This window comes from Bidens hawaiensis, unplaced genomic scaffold (genome assembly GCF_021521415.1).
Source record: "Bidens hawaiensis isolate Kalapana, Puna unplaced genomic scaffold, B.hawaiensis_p1.1 tig00024866_1, whole genome shotgun sequence".
Classification (NCBI taxonomy): domain Eukaryota; kingdom Viridiplantae; phylum Streptophyta; class Magnoliopsida; order Asterales; family Asteraceae; genus Bidens; species Bidens hawaiensis.
The window spans coordinates 252,191-272,865 of record NW_027493949.1 but is presented as its reverse complement, the minus strand read 5'-3'; the positions used below and the strand labels follow the sequence as shown (position 1 = coordinate 272,865).

Below are 20,675 nucleotides of genomic sequence, written 5' to 3'. Positions count from 1 at the left end.
AGCCAAAAAACAAACATTGTTTCTACACCTATAAACTTTCGTTCATCAACCACAAAATTATCCACCCAAGTTTCAAAAGATATACCAGGTAAAATAATTTTAGTCAATAAATATCTATTTGCAAGTTACTAAATATTATCCATTTGTATTTATATATATATTCATGTTCTTAAACATTAATTAACTTTTTAGGTTCGTCAACTTCTTTTAACAATATTGAAGCATCTTCATCAAATACTTCATCAGTCTATATGATTCAGTCTGATCCTTTGACCATGACAAAATCTTCCAACGGTAAACCCAAATCCACAAATAAAGATACATCACAAAATTCTGTATTACATTTAACAGAAGAAGATCATACTCATGATGAACAATTTATTAATTACATTTTCTCTGGTAAATCAAAAGGTAATATTCTATTTCTTAATTCTTTTACTAAAAAATTCATTACGTCTTACATTACCATAATATAATAAGTGACTAACAAGATAGCAAATAACTATTACCAGATTACTTGAATCATGATGATCAAACTCATGTATATCAAAGATGTCATGCAAAGTTGTGGAAGGATGAAGGCTTAAGAAGTAGCCAAAGACAAGCTAAATCAAGCTTTTCTTTATGTTGTGGTTACGCAAAGTACAACTTCCAGATTTCAAGCCCGTGCCTTCTGGATATAAAAGTCTTTTTACTTCTTTGGATTCAGAAAGCAAACATTTTTTGAAAAACATTCGTCGTTACAATTCAATGCTTGCCTTTACTTCCATGGGTGGAAAAGTGGATTCGTTGATTAACAGAGGCAATGCTCCATTTATATTCAGACTCAGCGGTGAAAATTACCATAGCATTGGAAGTCTTCTTCCAACGTCTGGATCGAAGCCTAAATTCTCTCAGTTATATATATATATATATATGACACTGATAATGAGATTGCGAATAGACAAGGCGCATTAGGGTATGCTAGCCACATTATTAATAATCCATTTTAACTATTTTATGTTATTTAATAAACCTTACTTGGTATTTTTAATATTTTTTATCAGTCAAACCAAAAATGTCTCAACATCAAGCTCTGAGATTTTAGATCTTGAGATTATACAAGAATTGAAGGCCATGCTAGATTCACACAATGAATTGGTCAAATCTTATAGAATGGCCCGGGATTGTTTTCAAACAAATCCTAATGCTAATCTAAAGTTACGCCTTATTGCAAAAAGACAGCAACATGGAAGGACATATAACTTGCCAACTGCTTCTGAAGTTGCTTCTTTAATAGTTGGTGACATTGACAGCTCATTTGAACCTAGAAATATTATTGTAAAGACTAAAGAAGGCTTTCTTCAACGTATTAGTGAGCTGCATCCTTCTTATCTACCCCTTCAATATCCAATAATTTTCATCTACGGTGATGATGGTTACAGATTAGACATCCCTCATCGCAATGTTTCGACATCAAACACCAGTAAAAGAAATACATGTACAATGAGAGAGTTCTTTTGTTACATAATCCAAGACAGATTGGATCGTTTTTCTTTAATTCTATATTCTAGGAGGCTTTTTCAACAACTTTTGGTTGATGCGTATACGATGATTGAAAGTGAAAGACTCTTTTACATACGTAATCAACAAAAGAAATTAAGATGTGAGACCTTCGAGAATCTACGTTTGGTTAAAGATCAGGGGAAAAATGATGTCTCCAAAATCGGTCAACGTGTTATATTACCTTCGTCTTTTACCGGTAGTGCGCGGTACATGTTACAAAACTATTTAGATGCCATGTCTCTTTGTAAGCGGTATGGATTTCCGGATTTTTTCATAACAATCACACGCAACCCAAAATGGCCAGAAGTTAAGAGATTTCTAGAAGACACAACGCTTAAGCCGGAAGATAGACCGGATATCTTATGCAGATTATTTAAAATCAAGTTGGATTCTATGATTAAAGACATAAGGGATAATGCAATACTTGGAAAGGTTCAAGCATGTATTTAACATCATCATTTTATTATTCGCACGTTTTTACATTCACATTTCTTTATAACAAAGTAGGTAATAAGTAGGTTATATACTTGTATCAACTAAAGCCGGGAGACAAATCAAACATAAGTCATATACTTCAAAATCAAAATAAATACAGATAAAGAAGTTTAATATACAACCTTAAACATCAACACTAAAACATAAAGTGTCTTCGGTTTAACAAAGATACCAAAACATAAAATAAAATTAACATACCACAAGAAATCAATCCTCAAACCTGTTGTAACTCCGGGAAACCAAGGTTCTCATTTTGTTATATTTGTCAAAGTATTTGCAAATATCGATAAAACTTACATCTTCAATGCGGAGTAGTATTCAATGTGTAATTATTTAATGCTTTCTCCAACAAGATGGTTTTTACAGAAGGTATTCTTCGTTTCAGAAGTTTGATGGTCATAGGATATAATTAAGCCTAAACTCTATATATCTATCATCATATTCCATATGAAAAATAAAACAAATAAATCATATATAGTAAACTTTATGTTGTATACATTATTTGTTTATTACTCAAACATTTTCTATAAATATAAAACGGCAATTTTGTATTAACTTAAATTTTTTTACTTCTTTGTAAAATTCATTTCTAAGACATATTTTTTTTTGTTTTGGTATATTTATTTTAGTTGTATATACCGTGGAGTTTCAAAAACGTGGTTTGCCTCATGCTCATTTGTGCTTATTTATGCATGCCGATCACAAACTTCCAAGCGTGGATTATGTCGATCCATTCATTTCAGCGAAATACCAGACAAAAACCAAGATCCAGAATTGTATTACCTTGTAAAGGAGTTCATGTAAGGCCCCGTTCCCGGTAGCCCTACTTTAACGTCGGATTTACTCATAAACACAGTTCTTACAAATCAGAGTTAATTAAAACCTTTCGCGGAATATAAAACTTCAACCATTCGTTTCAAAACATTAAATCTTTTCTTTGATACCATAACACAAAACATTATCTTTAAAACATCTTTACTTCTATCTTCAGATGCCAGCCGTTCAATCCATGCCATGTGTCGTCCTCATGCTAGCTCTTTAATCATATTCACCTGCGTGCATACTAAAAGTCAGCTACGCTGAGTGAGTTCTAGTTAATTAGGCAACATACAATTCGTTCTCATACATCTTTACACGTATCCGAAGACACGTATTAATACTGTAACTCTGTATAATTATCCATAAGGGGAACATCACATAATATCAAATAAGGGAATCAGTACTACTACCCGTACTATATATGTTTTCCATAGAAGGAACAATCTGTATATATTATCCATAGAATGAACACTCTATATATTATCCGTAGAAGGAACGCTCTATATATTATCCGTAGAAGGAACACGATGCTATCCATAGAAGGAACAATTTACTATCTATAGAAGGAACAATATACTATCCATAGAAGGAACACGGTACTATCCATAAAAGGAACAATGTACTATCCATAGAAGGAACATCCTATATACTTTCCATAGAAGGAACATTATACTCTCCATAAAAGGAACACTATACTGTCCATAGAAGGAACATTATACTATCCATAGAAGGAACACTATACTATCCATAGAAGGAACATCATACATTATCCATAGAAGGAACTCTATATATTATCCATATAAGGAACAATGTATATAAGCTATTATTTAATATCCATGTAAGGAATTAATCTCTTCCCTTGGCAATACGTGCAATATCCGAAGATTGTTCACGTACCGACAAGCAATCATTCATATCAATCACATATATCATACATGGCATACACTTACCATTTAAGGAAAGTGTATCAACTATCACATCGAGTATGCACACAGCCCCGAAAACATAACAAGGAATGGGGCTAGAAACTCACCTGAACTCTGCTTCTTCCTCCAATAATCTTTTCTTAAGCGAGCTCGGCTAATTGTATAATATTTACATGTATCAATTAACTATTACTACTCATATCGTATTTATGTCTTTATATAACCCACAACGAACGGGGGTCCGTGGGCAGCGCCCCTGGCAGCGGGGTTCTAGGGGCGGCAGCCCCTAGCAGGGTCCAAGGGGCAGAGCCCCTGGCTGGGGTCGAGCTGCCAGGTCAGCTTGGAAAAAATTTATTTACATTAACTGTCTTAACACATTTTCCATTAGGATTTTAATTTATTTTCAAATTCCTTAACTCATTCTTCATAACGAATTAAGTCTGATTTGCTATCCGATTCGTTATCGAACTTAACTTAAGCGAACTCAAGGTTCGGCGGACTTAAGGTTCAGCGAACTTATCAAGAGACGAAGTTAATCATTCAACGAACTTAATCCTTCAGTGAAGTTAATCATTCAGCGAACTTGTATATGGCGAAGTTAATCAGTAAGCAAACATATAGGGCGAACTTGATTGGCGAACTTGCTGCGCGCGAACTTAGCTGCAGCGAACTTGCTTGCAAGCGAACTTGCTTGCAGGCGAAGTTGTTGCAGCGAGCTGCTGCTGCTGCTAGGGTCAGTTTATCGATCCAAAACATGCGTTTTACCACCCTTAGTCCGCTCGTTTATGGCTCGGCTTTAGTCCCAGCCATTCCCTAGTCCAATTGCGGCCCAAACTTGACCCGTTTGTAACATAAAGCATGAAACTTTAAGGCTAAACGTTTAATACTAGGTCTAGGGTCCATTTTAAATGAGCCGCACCTATTTGTAGGTCCATTAAGTTCGTTTTTAGCATCAAGTTCACAACTTTACGTTTTTTTTCACCCGATCTATTCTCGTTCTAAGTTTCACGACTAAACGTTTATAAAAACGCAAACCTTAAGGTAAAAGACATACCTTTACGTGTTCGTTTGGTCTCGATTAGCTAGGTTATGAACTTGAATCTTGTATCTATCTTGTGTATTGAATATTTATCTCTATCGGGCTCGGTTTTGGTCACGGATCTCGCTCCTACCTCTCACGGACGTATACAAGTAGTGGTGTGTGTGTGTGTTTTTGAGTGTGTAGAAAATAAGATGGAGAAAATGAGGATTTAGGGTTTTAGGGTGGTTTAAGGGGTATTTATATCCCTTAAAGCCCATGGACCTAAGGCCCATTACCCCTAATCCATCTTACTTAATCCAAGTCCATGATCTTTTATTAATCACTAGCTACTATTATTTAACGCTCGTCAACTTAACGAAATGTTTCTTTATTTAATATTATAATATTTGGGATGTTACAGTTCATGATTCATGGTCCTTGTGGTGTTCAAAATAAGAATTGTCCATGCATGATTGACGGGAAGTGTTCTAAAAATTTTCTAAAGCAATTCCGAGAATCTAAATGCATAGACGGTGAAGGTTATCCTTTATATAGAAGAACCAAGGCTGGATTTTTTGTTGAGAAGTCAGATGTGAAGTTTGATAATAGAAGCGTTGTTCCATATAATAAAATACTTTTAAAAAGATATCAAGCACACATCAATGTGGAGTGGTGCAATCAGGCAGGTTCAATCAAATATTTGTTTAAATATATAAACAAAGGGCATGATAGGGCTTCAATTTGTTTTGAATCAAGTAATAAGCAAAATGATGAGCATGAGAAGAATATTGATGAAATAAAAGACTACTATAGTTGTAGATATATATCTGCATGTGAAGCATCGTGGCGAATTTTCTCTTTTGATATACATTATAGGAATCCTTCAGTCATTAGGCTTCCTTTTCATCTTCCAGGACAACAACATGTTATATATGAGGAACTTGATGATATAGACGATGTCTTAGATAAACCTTCAGTGGCTGCTTCAATGTTTTTAGAGTGGTTGAATTGCAATAAAAGTTATCCAGAAGCACGTAAACTAACTTACGTCGAATTTCCTACAAAGTTTGTTTGGAAAATCGACAAACGTAAGTGGGAACCAAGGAAAAAAGGGTTTTCAATTGGTAGAATTCATTCAGTTTCTCATTCTCTCGGTGAAGCATATTATTTACGAATTTTGTTGAATAAAGTAAAAGGTCCAACAACGTTTGAGGAAATTAGAACAGTAAATAATGTTGTATTTCCTACATATAGAGATGCATGCTATGCATATGGCCTTTTGGATGACGACAATGAATTCGTTGAAGCAATTGTAGAAGAAAGTTTCACTGGATCTGGTTCTTATTTACGAACTTTATTTTGTACCATGTTAATGTCAGAGAGTATCTCCAGACCTGAATTTGTGTGGGAAAGTACATGGACTTACTTGTCAGATGACATTCTATACAAACATCGTGTTCTTTTAAAGCATCCAGGTATTATGAATTAAACCATTTTATATCATATTTGTATACTTACTGTTACACATAAATTTATTTATTATAATTTAACAATTGTTATTTAAACTTCACAGATTTACTACTTAATGAAGAACAAATTAAGAACATGACATTGTTTAAAGTTTCTACTTAGAAATAATTACAGTCTCAAAAGGTTCTCAACCATGCCTTTTTCTAATCATGATTGTATATCTTCCGCAAATAATCTTTTACTTACTGAAGAACTTGCTTAAACAAGGTCATATTAGGTAAAGAGTTTCGTCAACTGTTATCTTCATTAACTGATGAACAACGTCATATCTATGAAGAAATCAAGACAACAGTTGATAAGTTTAAAGGAGGTGTGTTTTTCGTTTATGGGTTCGGTGGCACGGGAAAAACATATCTTTGGAAGACATTATGTGCATCTATAAGATCTGAAAGCAAGATTGTTTTAAGTGTTACTTCAAGTGGAATTGCATCTCTTTTGCTATCTGGAGGTAGGACTGCACACTCCCGATTTCACATTCCTATAAATTTAGTTGAGGATTCTTTCTGTTTCATTAAGCCAGATAGTGATGTTGCAAGTTTATTAGAACAAACATCGCTTATTATCTGGGATGAAGCACCAATGGTACATAAACATGGATTTGGAGCTTTGGATAGATCTTTAAAAGACATATTCAAATCTGCATCGGGAACATCATCAGATTTACCATTTGGCGGGAAAGTTATAGTTTTTGGAGGAGATTTCCGACAAATACTACCTGTTGTACCCGGTGGAAGTAGGCAACAAATTGTAAATTCTTCTTTAAGTTCGTCTTACATTTGGAAAAACTGCAAAGTGCTTAAATTGACAAAAAACTTGAGGTTGACTACCTTAAACGACTCATTTCACATAGAGCAAACTAGGATGTTTGCAAAATGGCTTTTGGATATTGGGGAAGGTAATGTTGGTGGTAACAATGATGCTGAAGCAACACTTGAAATACCTGAAGATCTTCTCATCAAAGATTCATCAGATCCCGTTTCTGATTTAATAGAGTTTGTATATCCGTCTGTTCAACATAACTTCAATGACCTTAATTTCTTTCATGAAAGAGCAATACTCGCTCCAAAAAACGATGTTGTTCAAGAAATTAACGAGCGGCTGCTCTCAGTTTTTTCACGAGAAGAAAGGGAATATCTAAGTTCAGATAGTATATGTCCAACAGAAATGGTTAATGAGAATTTAGATGAATCTTTATGTTCACCTGATATTCTTAATGGAATTAAAGCTTCAGGTTTGCCGAACCATAGGTTGGTGTTAAAGGTAGGTGTTCCAGTTATGCTTCTTAGAAATGTTGACCAAAAAAGTGGTTTGTGTAACGGAACTCGATTAAAGGTGGTTTCATTGGGAAATCGTGTTATACAAGTTGAGATTATATATGGAAGTCACATTGGAGATCGTCATTACATTTCAAGAATTACTTTGGTACCCACAGATAAAAAACTCCACCTTAAGTTACAAAGAAGACAATTTCAGCTTGCCGTATGTTTTGCAATGACCATAAACAAAAGTCAAGGACAATCACTATCAAGAGTTGGTTTGTTTTTGAAAAAACCTATTTTTACACATGGTCAGTTGTATGTCGCATTATCAAGAGTTACAAGACGAGACGGCCTTAAAATAGTTATTCTAGATAGTGAGGGTAATCTTTCAAATACAAAAATGAATGTTGTATATAAAGAAGTATTTAGAAATTTGTAATTGATTTGTAAATATATTGAAATATTTGAAGTCATTTTATATTTATAGTTTTTTATATGTATTTATTTTATACTTTAAATTTTAAACGTCTTACACAAAAATGATTAATATGTTTGACATTAATTACAAAACTTACATAATTTAAAACAATAAATTATGTTCTTCATTATGCTTCAAATTTTTTTACCAACATGATATTATAATCTCCATCTAATAAACTATTCACTTTTTGACCATTCCTAAAGTTTATATATTTTTACTAGCTTGTTAACATATCTATTCAATAAATGTTCTTTTCTTTATAACCAAAAGCGAGACAACCTTTTAATTATTTATATTATTTGATACTCATATCCATACACTAAAAGGTTTTTATATCAAACACTAACATACTTTACATCTAACTTATAACTCACCGGAATAGTGAAGATTTGAAGAAGATGATTATTATTGAAGGTATGAAATTCCCATATATAATCGAGGTTGTTGGAAGATAAAGATACTTTATCAAGATTTATTCTAACGGGGTTTTATTAGGATTATGATGTGTGTGTATATTCAAAATCTTCTTCAAATTGTGAAGCATGGCTGTTAGTAGGTTGGTTAATGACGATTTAGTTTAAAGTTTATTCTCACCCGATTATAAATTTTAACGTGATATGGCTATTTTCATAACTTTTTTCAATAACTTTTATAAATAACTTTCTAAACAAAAATATCAAACGAATTTTTATAAAATGGGACACGTGGAGTTGTGTTTCTTGAACACCTTACTAAATTGTACATCCGTTTTACACAATAGCAAATGTAACATGGAAGCCAGGTGTATCCAAATTTGTTCATTTTTTTAATTGGTTACATTATATTTTTAATATTTAAGTTTCATACATCATAATCATAATAACTAATATGTTCGAAAAATAATTTATCAACCCGTGTGTCACACGGGTATATAGCCTAGTATATATATATATAAATCTTAATTATTGATGTTCGAAAAAATATATATATATAAATAAAACACGAATTGCAACTAAGCTTTAAAAAACCAAACAACCTATTCTAGTTCACACAAACGGCAAGTGTACCGGTCGCGTATAGCAAAGAAAATGAAAGTCCAGATATCGAACTCGAAGACACGTGAGAACGGCTCAGAATATAAACCCTAATCCAAGTCCTACCTTAATATTTAATTGATTTTATTTTAATTTTTATTTTAAATAATTTAACTAACTTACTTAACTTAACGAAACTAACAAGAAAACTTAACGGGACTTAACGAGGTTTTAACAAATATGGAGAAACGACTACCTAGGCAAGAATCCTACTGACAGTTCAACAACTAACGGAATTAACTAATCACACGACACCAGGATCTTAAAATAATCAACTAAGGCTCATTAAAGTTTGCTAGATCACCTCTCGGTCTCACCAACTAACCCTAAAAAATCTAAGAAGATAGAATAAATGCACCGGGAAAAAGATTACTAAGGTACCCTAATGACGCTTCTCCTCTCGGACACAACGACACAAAACCTGATAAAATTTGTAACATCCTAATTTCGGTTTTATTAATATAATAAATATCGTCTATTTTATAGTGGGTCGTTATCGGTTTAGAGAAATAGAATACGAGTTGGGCTAGTGTTGGGTTAAATGGATATGGATTATGGACTTGGATTATGAAAGAAATAGTAAAGGACCATGGGCTTAAGCCCATGATCCATAATTATATAAACCATTAATCCCTCATTTAATTCATTCTCACACATTCCATACACCACCCAAAACACACACTTAAGATTTCTCTCAAATTCTTCCTTATCTCTAGCCGAAATCAAGAAGGAAACCGAGCACTGATCCGAGGTAACGATAGTTTAATATTGTATGAGCTTAACCCGTTAGATAAAGTTGCGAAACAATGAGCCGACACCGTTAAACCGTTTAAATCACGAGATCCGGGTGGAATCGGGTATAAACCGAACCTATGATGAGCTTAGGGATCACCCTAGCTCAGATCTGGATCGAACGGGGCGAAAAACGGTGAAAAACGAGTTAAAAGTCGTTTTTCCGGTGAGTTCGCGTTTTTCCGGCGGCTTTCCGGCAATGACGGCGCCGGAAAGGCGGCGCCGGAAAAGTAATACGAGGTTAAGGGTATGTCAGGGAATGTTCTGACATTCCCTGACCTAACCCTAGTTCGTTAACGGGAAATTAGTGAATTAAGGGTGATTCGTTAAGTAGATTCGCTGAGGAAAGATAACGAACTAGCCTTAGTTCGTGTCCTGATTCGTTAAGGAAAAGATAACGAATTAACCCCCCCCCCATTTCGTTATAGCCATTCGTTAAAGGAGATAACGAATTAGAAGGTCCAGTTCGTTACTTGAACTGATTCGCTATGTGGACCGGTTCGTACAAGGACAGATTCGTCAGAGGTCCAGTTCGCTAGAGGGTTCAGTTCGTTACAAATGACCAGTTCGCTAAGATAAGTCAATTCGTTAAAGACTAAATAGCTCGACCTCAGCCAGGGGCTCTGCCCCTTGGACCCTGCTAGGGGCTGCCGCCCCTAGACCCCGCTGCCAGGGGCGCTTCCCCCGGACCCCCGTTCGTTGTGGGTTATATAGAGATAGAAATACAACATGAGTAGTAGTAGTTAATTGATACATGTAAATATTATACAGTTAGCCGTGCACAGCTCAAGAAGGGAATAACGATTAACGGAGAACGTAACAGGATTCAGGTGAGTTTCTAGCCCCATTATGTGTTATGTTTTCGGGGCTGTGTGCATACTCAATATGTTTGTTAATACGCTTATCCTAAGAGATAAGTGTATGCCTTATGTGAATAATGTGAATGTATGAATGATTGCTTGATGGTACTTGAACGATCTTTGGATATTGCACGTACTGTCAGGTTGTAACGCTATGTATAAGGTAAGTATGATATATATGCTTATGTGTATGAACGTGATAAAGTTAATAAAAGAAGGAAAGGATGGTTGTATGGTTACGAAAAGGGAACTGAGCCCTAATAATACTCGAGGTATGATGTATGGTTGTATGGTAACGAAAAGGGAATCGAATCCTACTAATATTCGAGAACTAGGGAACCGAACCCTACTAATATTCGAGGAAGGAGGGTACCGAGCCCTAATAATACTCGAGGAATGAGGGTACCGAGCCCTAATAATACTCGAGGAAGGAGGATACTGAGCCCTAATAATACTCGAGGAAGGAGGGTACCGAGCCCTAATAATACTCGAGGAATGTAGGGCGTAATGCTCTTTATAACATAAGATATGAAAGCAAGTTAGTACAAAAGAAAGTATGAAAGTATGATTGAAAGGATATAAGTTTATGTGTATTGTATAATGTATGATTAACTAGAACTCACTCAGCGTAGCTGACTTTTAGTATGCACGCAGGTGAGTAGGATGAGGCAGCTCGCTTGAGGAGACACGTGGCACTGAATAAGAGGCTGGCATCGGAAGACTCAAGACGTTTACGTTAATGTTTTGTTTATTTAGAAAGACAAGTTGGTTGTTTAAGACAAGTTTTTGATTGCTATGAAATGTTTTATTAAAGTTATATTATTCCGCGAATGTTTTAATTAACTCTGATATTTAGAACTGCGTTTATGAGTAAATCCAACACGAAAGTAGGGCTACTGGTAACGGGGTCTTACAAAATTGGTACTAGCAATTATAGGGATAAAGGGGTAACAAAATCTAATCCGATCTAAGAGACATATTTGCACGCAAAACTAAACCGGATAAGACCAAAACTTGCTCTCGCGCAATTCTAACCTAACCAAATAAAGATACGAGACAAACCAACTCCCTGTTACCTCTCAGTCGCAAGGAATGTGAACCTATTGAATTTTAATAATTAATTGCACTCAAAATTCCTATGGTAGTACTAATCATGACAAGATCAAAAACACCAAGTCTATGTCCTAAACGTAGGACCCTAACCAAATGACACATAACCAACCAATCAAAGTCAAACACGGAATCTCAAGCAATAATTATATAAAAGCAATATTTTAACACATCAAAGATCGAATTAAATAAAGTCTTTCAATAATAATACGTCGTGTAATTAACTAAAACTAAATAAACCGCTAAACAATGTCAATAATCATCTCAACCTAGGTAGCGCAAATAGTTTAGCTACTCATAATAAGAAACAAAAACAAATAAATTCTAGTAGCAAAGCTCATGTCTGACAATTCTTGAATGTAGTAAATAATGTTTTAACAAGTAAAACCGAATAATAGACGAACCAAATGATGCTCCTTTCCAAAACTTGCAAACTTGATATTGCCTTCTTTATTTTTGTCCCATGCTGCGAAGCCACTTTGACCAAGACTTAGGTTTATTATTTTTTAATGTCTTGATTGATAGCTCCCCGTACACAATTATTATGAGGTGCTAATTATTGTTTTTGTTTCTTTTTTTTTTCAGCTGGCCGTGGGATTAAATCCCACCACACAAAACCTTTGTCTTGAGACAAAGTTTATTAGGCTATGCGTAGTGGAGGGCTACAAATTAGGGTAAATTGTGATACGTTGCGCCCAGTTAGCAAAGTGTGGGAATTTATTTTTGGAGTGTAATGGTGTAGGGGTTACAAGTTGGGCCTAAAGTATCTTTTTTATTTTTTATTTTTATAATTAAACTAATTAAATAAAAACCAATTTATTTAAATAATTAAACAAAAATGTATTAAAATTTAAAATTAAATACAAAAAAATACATAAAACTAAAAAAAACACACCAATAATAAAAATAGCACACCACAACAAAATACATATAAAAATACAAATAAAAAAACTAATCTATTCGTCTTCATCTTCGTCTTCGTCCCCGTCCCCGTCCTCGTCTTCGTCTTCGTCCTCCTCAACGGGACGATTATCCCACACGTGTTGAACCAAAAACCTTCAGTTGGTTATGTATATCACTTGATGTGAGCTGGTGAATGTTATACGTTCGTTGGTCTTGGGTTAGTTCAGGGAACTGTTCTGGAACGCTTCCTGGTATATAGTGTTGACATATTGCGTTTCCCTCGTCTTCTAAAATCATATTATGCAATATGATACACGTATACATGGCATCGCTCATGTTTGCCAACGTCCGAAACACCTCTCGATATCCTTTCTCGCGGACTCTTGCTTCTTCTTAAAATAATTTCTTTTTTCTTTGATCGGGTCTTGAAATGTCTTGACGATGATCGAGTACTCTAGATATATCCCATCTCCCAAATAGTATTCGTGACGATAGAAGGTATCGTTGGCATAAAACGGGAAGACCGGTATGCTACGGCTGATGTAATACTCTAGCACGGGTGACGCGTTGAGAACGTTTATGTCGTTGTTGGACCCAACTGAGCCGAAGTAGGCTGACCAAATACAGAGGTCGTGTGAACAAATTGCTTGAAGACTAACCGTTGGCACTCCATGGTCACCACGAGTGTATTGACCTCGCCATGCGGTTGGACAGTTGGCCCACTCCCAATGCATGCAATCTATACTCCCGATCATGCATGGAAAAGAATGTTTGCTTTCGTGTACATCGTATATACGAGTCAGGTCGTTTGAAGTAGGAATCCTCAGATAACGATGAGAGTATAATTTTATTATTCCTATACAAATAAATTATTAAAAAATATTTATACTAAAAACAATAGTTAATACAAACAATTTAAATTTTATCGATGCAAAAATTCTCCAACGTATCTCTAGTTGTTTTTTCAGCCATCTTTAAATACTCGTCATTGATATCGGTCGTGTTGCCGTATGCGAGGATGCGTAGAGCCGAAGTACACTTTTGGATGGCGGAGAATCCTAAATATCCTCTTGCGTCGGGTTTCTTTTGAAAATACTCATACTCCCGCTCCATATCTCCAACGATGCGCAAAAATAAACGCTTGGACATCCGAAAACGACGTCAAAACATAGCGTCGTTATATGTAGGTGTGCCGTTGAAGTAGTCCTTCATCAAACGCTCGTTCGCTTGCTTACGATCCCGAAGGATATATGACCGTCTACGTGGTGCCGTAGACGGAGCAGAGCCGGACACCGGCGACGACCCGAACCGCGTTCGTGACCTCTAAATGATCTTCCGCCACTCGTCGATGAATCTGATGAATTCTTCGACTCTCGTTGATTAACTGATCCTAAAACTCGGCAGAATTCGTGGAATCCAGGGAACTCATTGGGTTTAAAGAAGTATGAAATGATGAAAATGATTGGTATTTTTATGTTTGAGTTTGTGTATGATATGGTGAAAATGGTTTAATTGGTTTGATATTTATATTAAGTTTTTAATTTAAATTATTTATTTATTTATTTATCCGTTACCCAACGGTAACATTATTATTTATTTATTTATTTATTCGCCCAAGACCAAGCCCCACTACACATTGCCTTATATATTACCCGACCACAAACTTGTAATAATATTTGTTTTAGAATAAAGCTGCCGATCGGCTCTCTTATTAGGTTTTAAGGTTTTTAGTTTTTGTGTTATTATATAATATATATGAAAGGCTTCACACAAATAGTCTTTTGGATCGGGCTTTAACTTGATTCTTCAAACATTTATCATAAAAGCCTTTTAATTCTTAAAAACCCGATCATTTTCTCTTTTAAAACTCGTCACCTACACAAAATAATAAACTTTATAAGATCAAGTTAAAACGAGTTAAAACAATATTTATTATATAAAAAAGTAATAAAAAAGATGATAAAATGGTACGGAAAAATAAGTGTGTTTTTCAACACATCAATTATATATAGGGTCGAGATACTGTACAATAATGCCTTAACATACGATAGGTACGAGAAACGCTCAAAGGAAAAAAACAAGGCAAAAATACTAAAACGCTCAACCAAAACTAAAACGCTCAAAAACGAGTTTCGTGAAAAAAAGTAAAATTAACGATCCAAATCTGTTTTTTCGGTGAATCAATGATTAATTATGTATGTATTGATGATTATGAGATGTTGGGATGTGATTTCATGGATCGATTAGTGAAAAAAGGGATTCGCGTACCTATTGTACGTGAAGGTATTATTGTATTGGATATTTTGCCATTATATATAAAAGAAACATTTAAAAGCTCTCTTGTTGTTTTTTAGCTTCTATCAAGCCACTATATTGATTTATTTGTAAATTGAGGTTTTTTATGCATTTGACTCAAATTTACGGATATGAGTATCACCAGACTCAGATAGGCCTTAAACCGGTTATAATATCTCATTAAATTAAAAATTAATCTTACCAAATATTTTATATGAAAAATCCTATAAAATAGAGATATACTAAAAAAATAATATCCATTTTTTAAAAAAAAATATTTATAATTAAGAAAAAAAATTTATAGTAAAAACTAAACGAGTCATGGGTCTCATCAAACCCAGATAGCTTTTAAACCTAGCTATAACATCCTATTTATTTGTGAAACTCTTTCATAATCTAACTTTAAATATATTAATTTTTTTTACGATAAATAAAATTAAAATCCAAAAAAATATATAAATATTATAAACGAATATTGTAAATGATATTATGTAATATAAATTAATAAAACTTTATATATTAGAATATGTATGTGATTTAATTATTTTATTATGTATAATGCATATTATGTAATTGTATATTTGTTATATAAAATAAAACTGATTATATTTATATATAATAAACTCATTTAGGCTTACGAAACTAGTTAAGTTTGGTATGTGAAACTTGAGCTACTTTTCAGTTATTAGATGATCTCTGATTTAGTTTTGATATGCTTGATTGAGCTCATTTAAGTCCAACTTGATTCAAGCTTTCTTCGAGCCGATTTAGAATAGCTAATTAACTAGCTTGTATAGATTTAGCTTTTATTGACCCGGGTTCTCAAATAGCTTATTAGGAGCTCTACTAATTTAAATCCATGGACAAAAAGATAAAAGCATTTAGTAATCACTAAAACTGAAAGAAAATTAAAATATGTTATTGTAATAAGGAGAAGATTGAGATTGATTATTTATATTATTCGGTTCAAAACTTGTTTAGCCTATAACTTATTAAAAAATATTTTAAATATAGAGAATAAATATAAAAATAAAAGGCAAATGATCATACAGGTGCCGACTCCCGTCAACATCACATTAAAAGATGCGGCCAACGTCCATGAAGCAATTCACTAGAGATGCTGCCTTTAAGTGAACGTAACTCACGTTGGTCTTTAATCGTGTGCTTAAGGACAACCTTTTCAGGTTGTACAAAACTATAACTTGAAACTTTGAACTTCAATTATTGATAAGAGTATTGTTTTCCCCCACCCCCCTTTATTTTTCCCAAGTTGTTGAGCACACCATGTCGTGTGTCAAAGAAAAGCGCCCACTTCTCTATACTATATTACACTATCTTCAACGCATTCGTAAGTTACATGTCTTTGCTAGCTCGTATAGGTCCTTATCGTTGGAGAATTATGCCTTTTGTATTAAGTTACATGCCTTTGAAGCAATCAAGCTCTTCTACAAAGGCCTTGGTTTTTGTCAATGTTTTCAGACCCGGTCCGGATGTCGATCCGGACACCTTACTGGGTCAAAGGTCGGACCGACCCGGAAGAGCGGGGGTGTTTGACCGAATGTCGTCATAAATAATTTAAATATATATATTAATTTATAGATATAATTCATATACATATAAAAAATAATAATAACAAACTTTAATTTTTATTAATGTTTCATACATTGCATTTTGAATATATATATAATTTATATTTAATTAATAAAGACATCAATGACGCTTGGTTGGTTGGCTTATGGGTAATTATTAAAGCTTCTATCCAGAAAATGACCCAAGTTCGAATCCCAGCGTGCACATTTCATTTTGAATTTAATGAAAAATGAGTTTTACCGGTTGACCCATCAGGTCACTGGATCTGGGCCGACCGCCACCCGCAAAACCCGGCCGGGTTTAGAAATCGGACTAAATACCCTGACCCAGCCCGGTTTAGAGATCCGGGTCCTGGTCGTACCGGTCTGACCGGGCGGGCCGGGTTTCAAAACACTAGTTTTTGTTGCTTTTTGCATATGAGTGAGCCCAATCAAGTAAAAGAAAATGTTTTATTTGAATGTTGTGTGTAGTGTCTAGATGAAGAGGTGAAAACTAAGAATTGTAATGATATTTGTAAGGTTGGAGGTGAAATGAGGATTTGTAAGGATATGATATGACACATAAGGACTCTTAATGGCGCTCATAGCATTGTGGATAGAGTCTAATAGAACATTTGTCCATTTGAGAAGGACATGCTAAGAATATCTTGATTTTAATAATTTTACAATATTTTATTTATATGATACAATACTTAATGCATTTACTTATAGAAACCAGAAAACTAAAGTACTTAATTTAAGATAATTAATGGCCACATTCGAGATAGGCTTGATCTTCAATTATAAGGTTAAAGAACCCTAATTCTGATAAACATAAACATCCATAACTAATAAAACAAAGATAACCCTATTAACAATTAACCTAATTGACGGTTCTAGAACATAACTGCATTGTTCCCGCTTGTTTGGTAATATGGGTTTAGGCGGGAATAGATTCTAAGGGACCAGGTATGTATAAATACTTAATTCGCGCCTGGTAAAACGACTTGTCCTCAAGTCGGAAAAAAAACGATGCACCAAGCAATGAGCCATCCAATGGTTGCCAAGATCTGTGCCTCTAGTAATCTTCGAACAATATGTTCCAAATCATGAAATGTGGTCGTGATGAGACATATGTTGAACCAATTAGTAATTTTTTTATGTGCAAGTGGGCTAACCTACACTTGATGATGGGAATTGTAACCCTCGTTTCCTGTCTTCAACACATCTGGATCATTCCAGCCACCAACTTTAGCCCATTTGTGAGTTTCATCAACCCATGAAGTCATGTGAGGCGGAGATAACTTCACGTGAGTTTGATTTTCTTTCAAATCTTTCACATGTAAGTTGGTATGCAACAACATCATTGAATTTTGGTCACTTTCCAAATCTCCGACCCGCAATTGAACATCCAAAACATGCTCATATCAGTCTTCGGTCTTCAACTGAACATCATTTTCTATCTTTAATTGAACACTATCTTCAAGTTCCAATTGAACACAGAAAGCAAGTTTTAGCCAATCTTCGACTGGGACCTCTTCTTTAGCCATATCAAGTAGTGCTGTGAGATTCCTCGTTGACATTTATCCAAACCGCCTTGATCTCTGCGATGTCCTCCTTCAAGGCTATCAACGGGTCAGCAATGAATGCTAATTGAGTAACAAGAACAACCTGATTTGATGATGGTAGAACTGAAGGTTGTTGGCAGCCATCTTCGATTTCCCGGCAATGGAACCAATGATAGAAACCGAAAAACTAAAGTAATGAAATTAAGATAATAGCCACATTCGAGATAGACTTGATCTCCAATTACAAGGTTAAAGAACCCTAATTATGATAAACATAAACATCCATAACTAATAAAACAATGATAACCCAACTAATACTAAACCTAGTTGACGGTTCTAGAACATAACTGCCCAACTAATTTCTGCTTAAATTGTTCCCGCTTGTTTGATAACATGGGTTTAGACGGGAATAGATTCTAAGGGATCAAGTACGTATCATTTACGTTAACTAATTATAACTATTTTAAAAATATTTTTTTTTCATTAGCTCTACATTCGATTAGCTTCATTAAATCCATATTAATAAGTTTGTAAACTTGTAATGCATCATACATAAACTAATGACTATCTTACGTTAGAAGTTTATTTATCTTAATTTTATGTTCTTTTTAAATTACCTTTTTTCTAAATCTTATTTAAGTTGACGAGATAGAAGCTTCATGGGATTATTCTGAATACGAGAAATTGCTAGAGACTTATGGCATTCCACCGGAGTGGGGGGCGGGGTTCCAAAGCCAGTTTTCTACCGCCTGGGAAAATGGCTGTGTATACTGACTATTTCGTTCATGGGAATTTCCGTTTACCCATAACGAAATTTTTTGAGAGGTTTTTAACTGCCTATGGGATCCATTTATCCCAACTGCATCCGCGTGCTATGATGCGAATCCGTCATTATGAATTTATATGTATAGCACGAGACATGGTGCCTCATGTTGATCGATTTCTGGTTTTTTATCGTCTTGCCAACCGGAGCGATTGGTATACGTGTCGGGGATTTTCCGATCGAAGCCTTGGGTATGAGGTTGAAAAGTTGTCCACTGGCTGGCGTAACAAATTCTTTTGGGTGTCTGAGGATGTGGTGCCTCTGTCAATGGTTCGCCGCCCAGTAAATTCCGCCCTTCCTGACGTTGTTATCGTTGCTCATGAGGGTCAAGAATGGTACCGTGTACTCACAATGGAACCGACCCCCATGCGAGCCTTACCGGAAGAAGCTCTAGTTTGGGCGGGCATGAGCCGCTTGTGGCCAACAGAATTTATGGAGCCCATTTTTGTAGACTTGGATGAGCGTAAGTTTCCGTTTATTGTCTCTTTGCTTGCTTGAATATTTTTGATAATTTGTTTTCTATCTTTTTCAGGCCGAAGTTCTATGTTCAATGCCCCTTTTTGAAAACAAGGGTTGTGTCCGCAAAAGTATCCGTGAGGCGGGGAACCAACCTATTTTTGTTTCCGAAGAAAGTTCGGGCTGAACCTGTGACTTCCAACGCCACCTTTGAAACATGTGCGTATATTCTAAACCCTCCTCCTCTTAATGCTGTTACTTCGGACGGGATAGTTGCCATCTTATCGTCAAGTGATGACGATGGTAACGTTTCTATGTCTTCTGCTTCCGAAGAGGAAAAGGATTTCGATACTTCTGAACCTTCCTCTGTCTCACATTTATTGGCAGAATTGGAGGAAAGGAGAGTTTTCTTAGCCTCCCAGACGGGTCGTACGAACAAGAAGGCTGCGGATACTGAGGCGGGACCGTCAAAGAAAAAACGGAAAATACACCGTCCCAAGAAGCCACAGTATAGCCTTGCTGACCGTCTTGACACTGTTGAAGGTACATGCCAGTCTTTAAATACTGTATTCTTTTTATTAGTATTTTGCTAAGTATAAATCTTGTTGTGTAGATCCGTTGATTTTTAGTGAAGATATATTTGATAAGTTATCAACTCCCACTTCTCATACTGAAAAACCATCATCCCCTTTTTCAAGGGGAGGGGCGGAGGATCAACCATCTACTCTGCATGATGCTGCTAATGTGGAGGATCAGCCAACTTTCCCCCAGGCTGGGGTTACTGTGGATGAGGAGATGCCTACTCCTCCTATTGATATTTCAACGGGGGATCTGGACGATCAGTCCGGCCGTGATACCCGTTTTGATTATTTGTTTCAAGGTGGGGGTGGTAGTGGTTATCGACAAGACAGTCCCACTGCTGAGGAGGAGGGTACTAAGACTGACGAGCTTCCACGTCAACCTCCTCTTCAACAGTCTTCATCCACCCCGGCTCGCCTTAAACCCTCGGGTTCCCGTTATTACGGGGATACGGGCTTGGGTGACAAACACGAGTTGTGTGTCCCTCCATGGGGCATTACCAATGGTTCTCGGTTTTCCCAACCGAGAACGTGTATGGAATTTGTTGAACACTGCGTACCCCCCTGCTGAGA

General features: G+C 35.4%; 1 protein-coding gene across 1 annotated transcript; it reads left to right on the top strand.

Annotated features, from left to right (window-relative positions):
• Positions 1 to 1,155: 1,155 nt before the first annotated feature.
• On the top strand, positions 1,156 to 19,019 carry LOC143570267 (uncharacterized). Its single transcript, XM_077055951.1, has 6 exons — positions 1,156 to 1,977; positions 5,228 to 6,281; positions 6,380 to 6,426; positions 6,544 to 7,815; positions 7,909 to 7,975; positions 18,886 to 19,019. Exons 1-6 carry the CDS (start codon positions 1,156 to 1,158, stop codon positions 19,017 to 19,019), a joined length of 3,396 nt encoding a protein of 1,131 aa, XP_076912066.1.
• Positions 19,020 to 20,675: the final 1,656 nt, after the last annotated feature.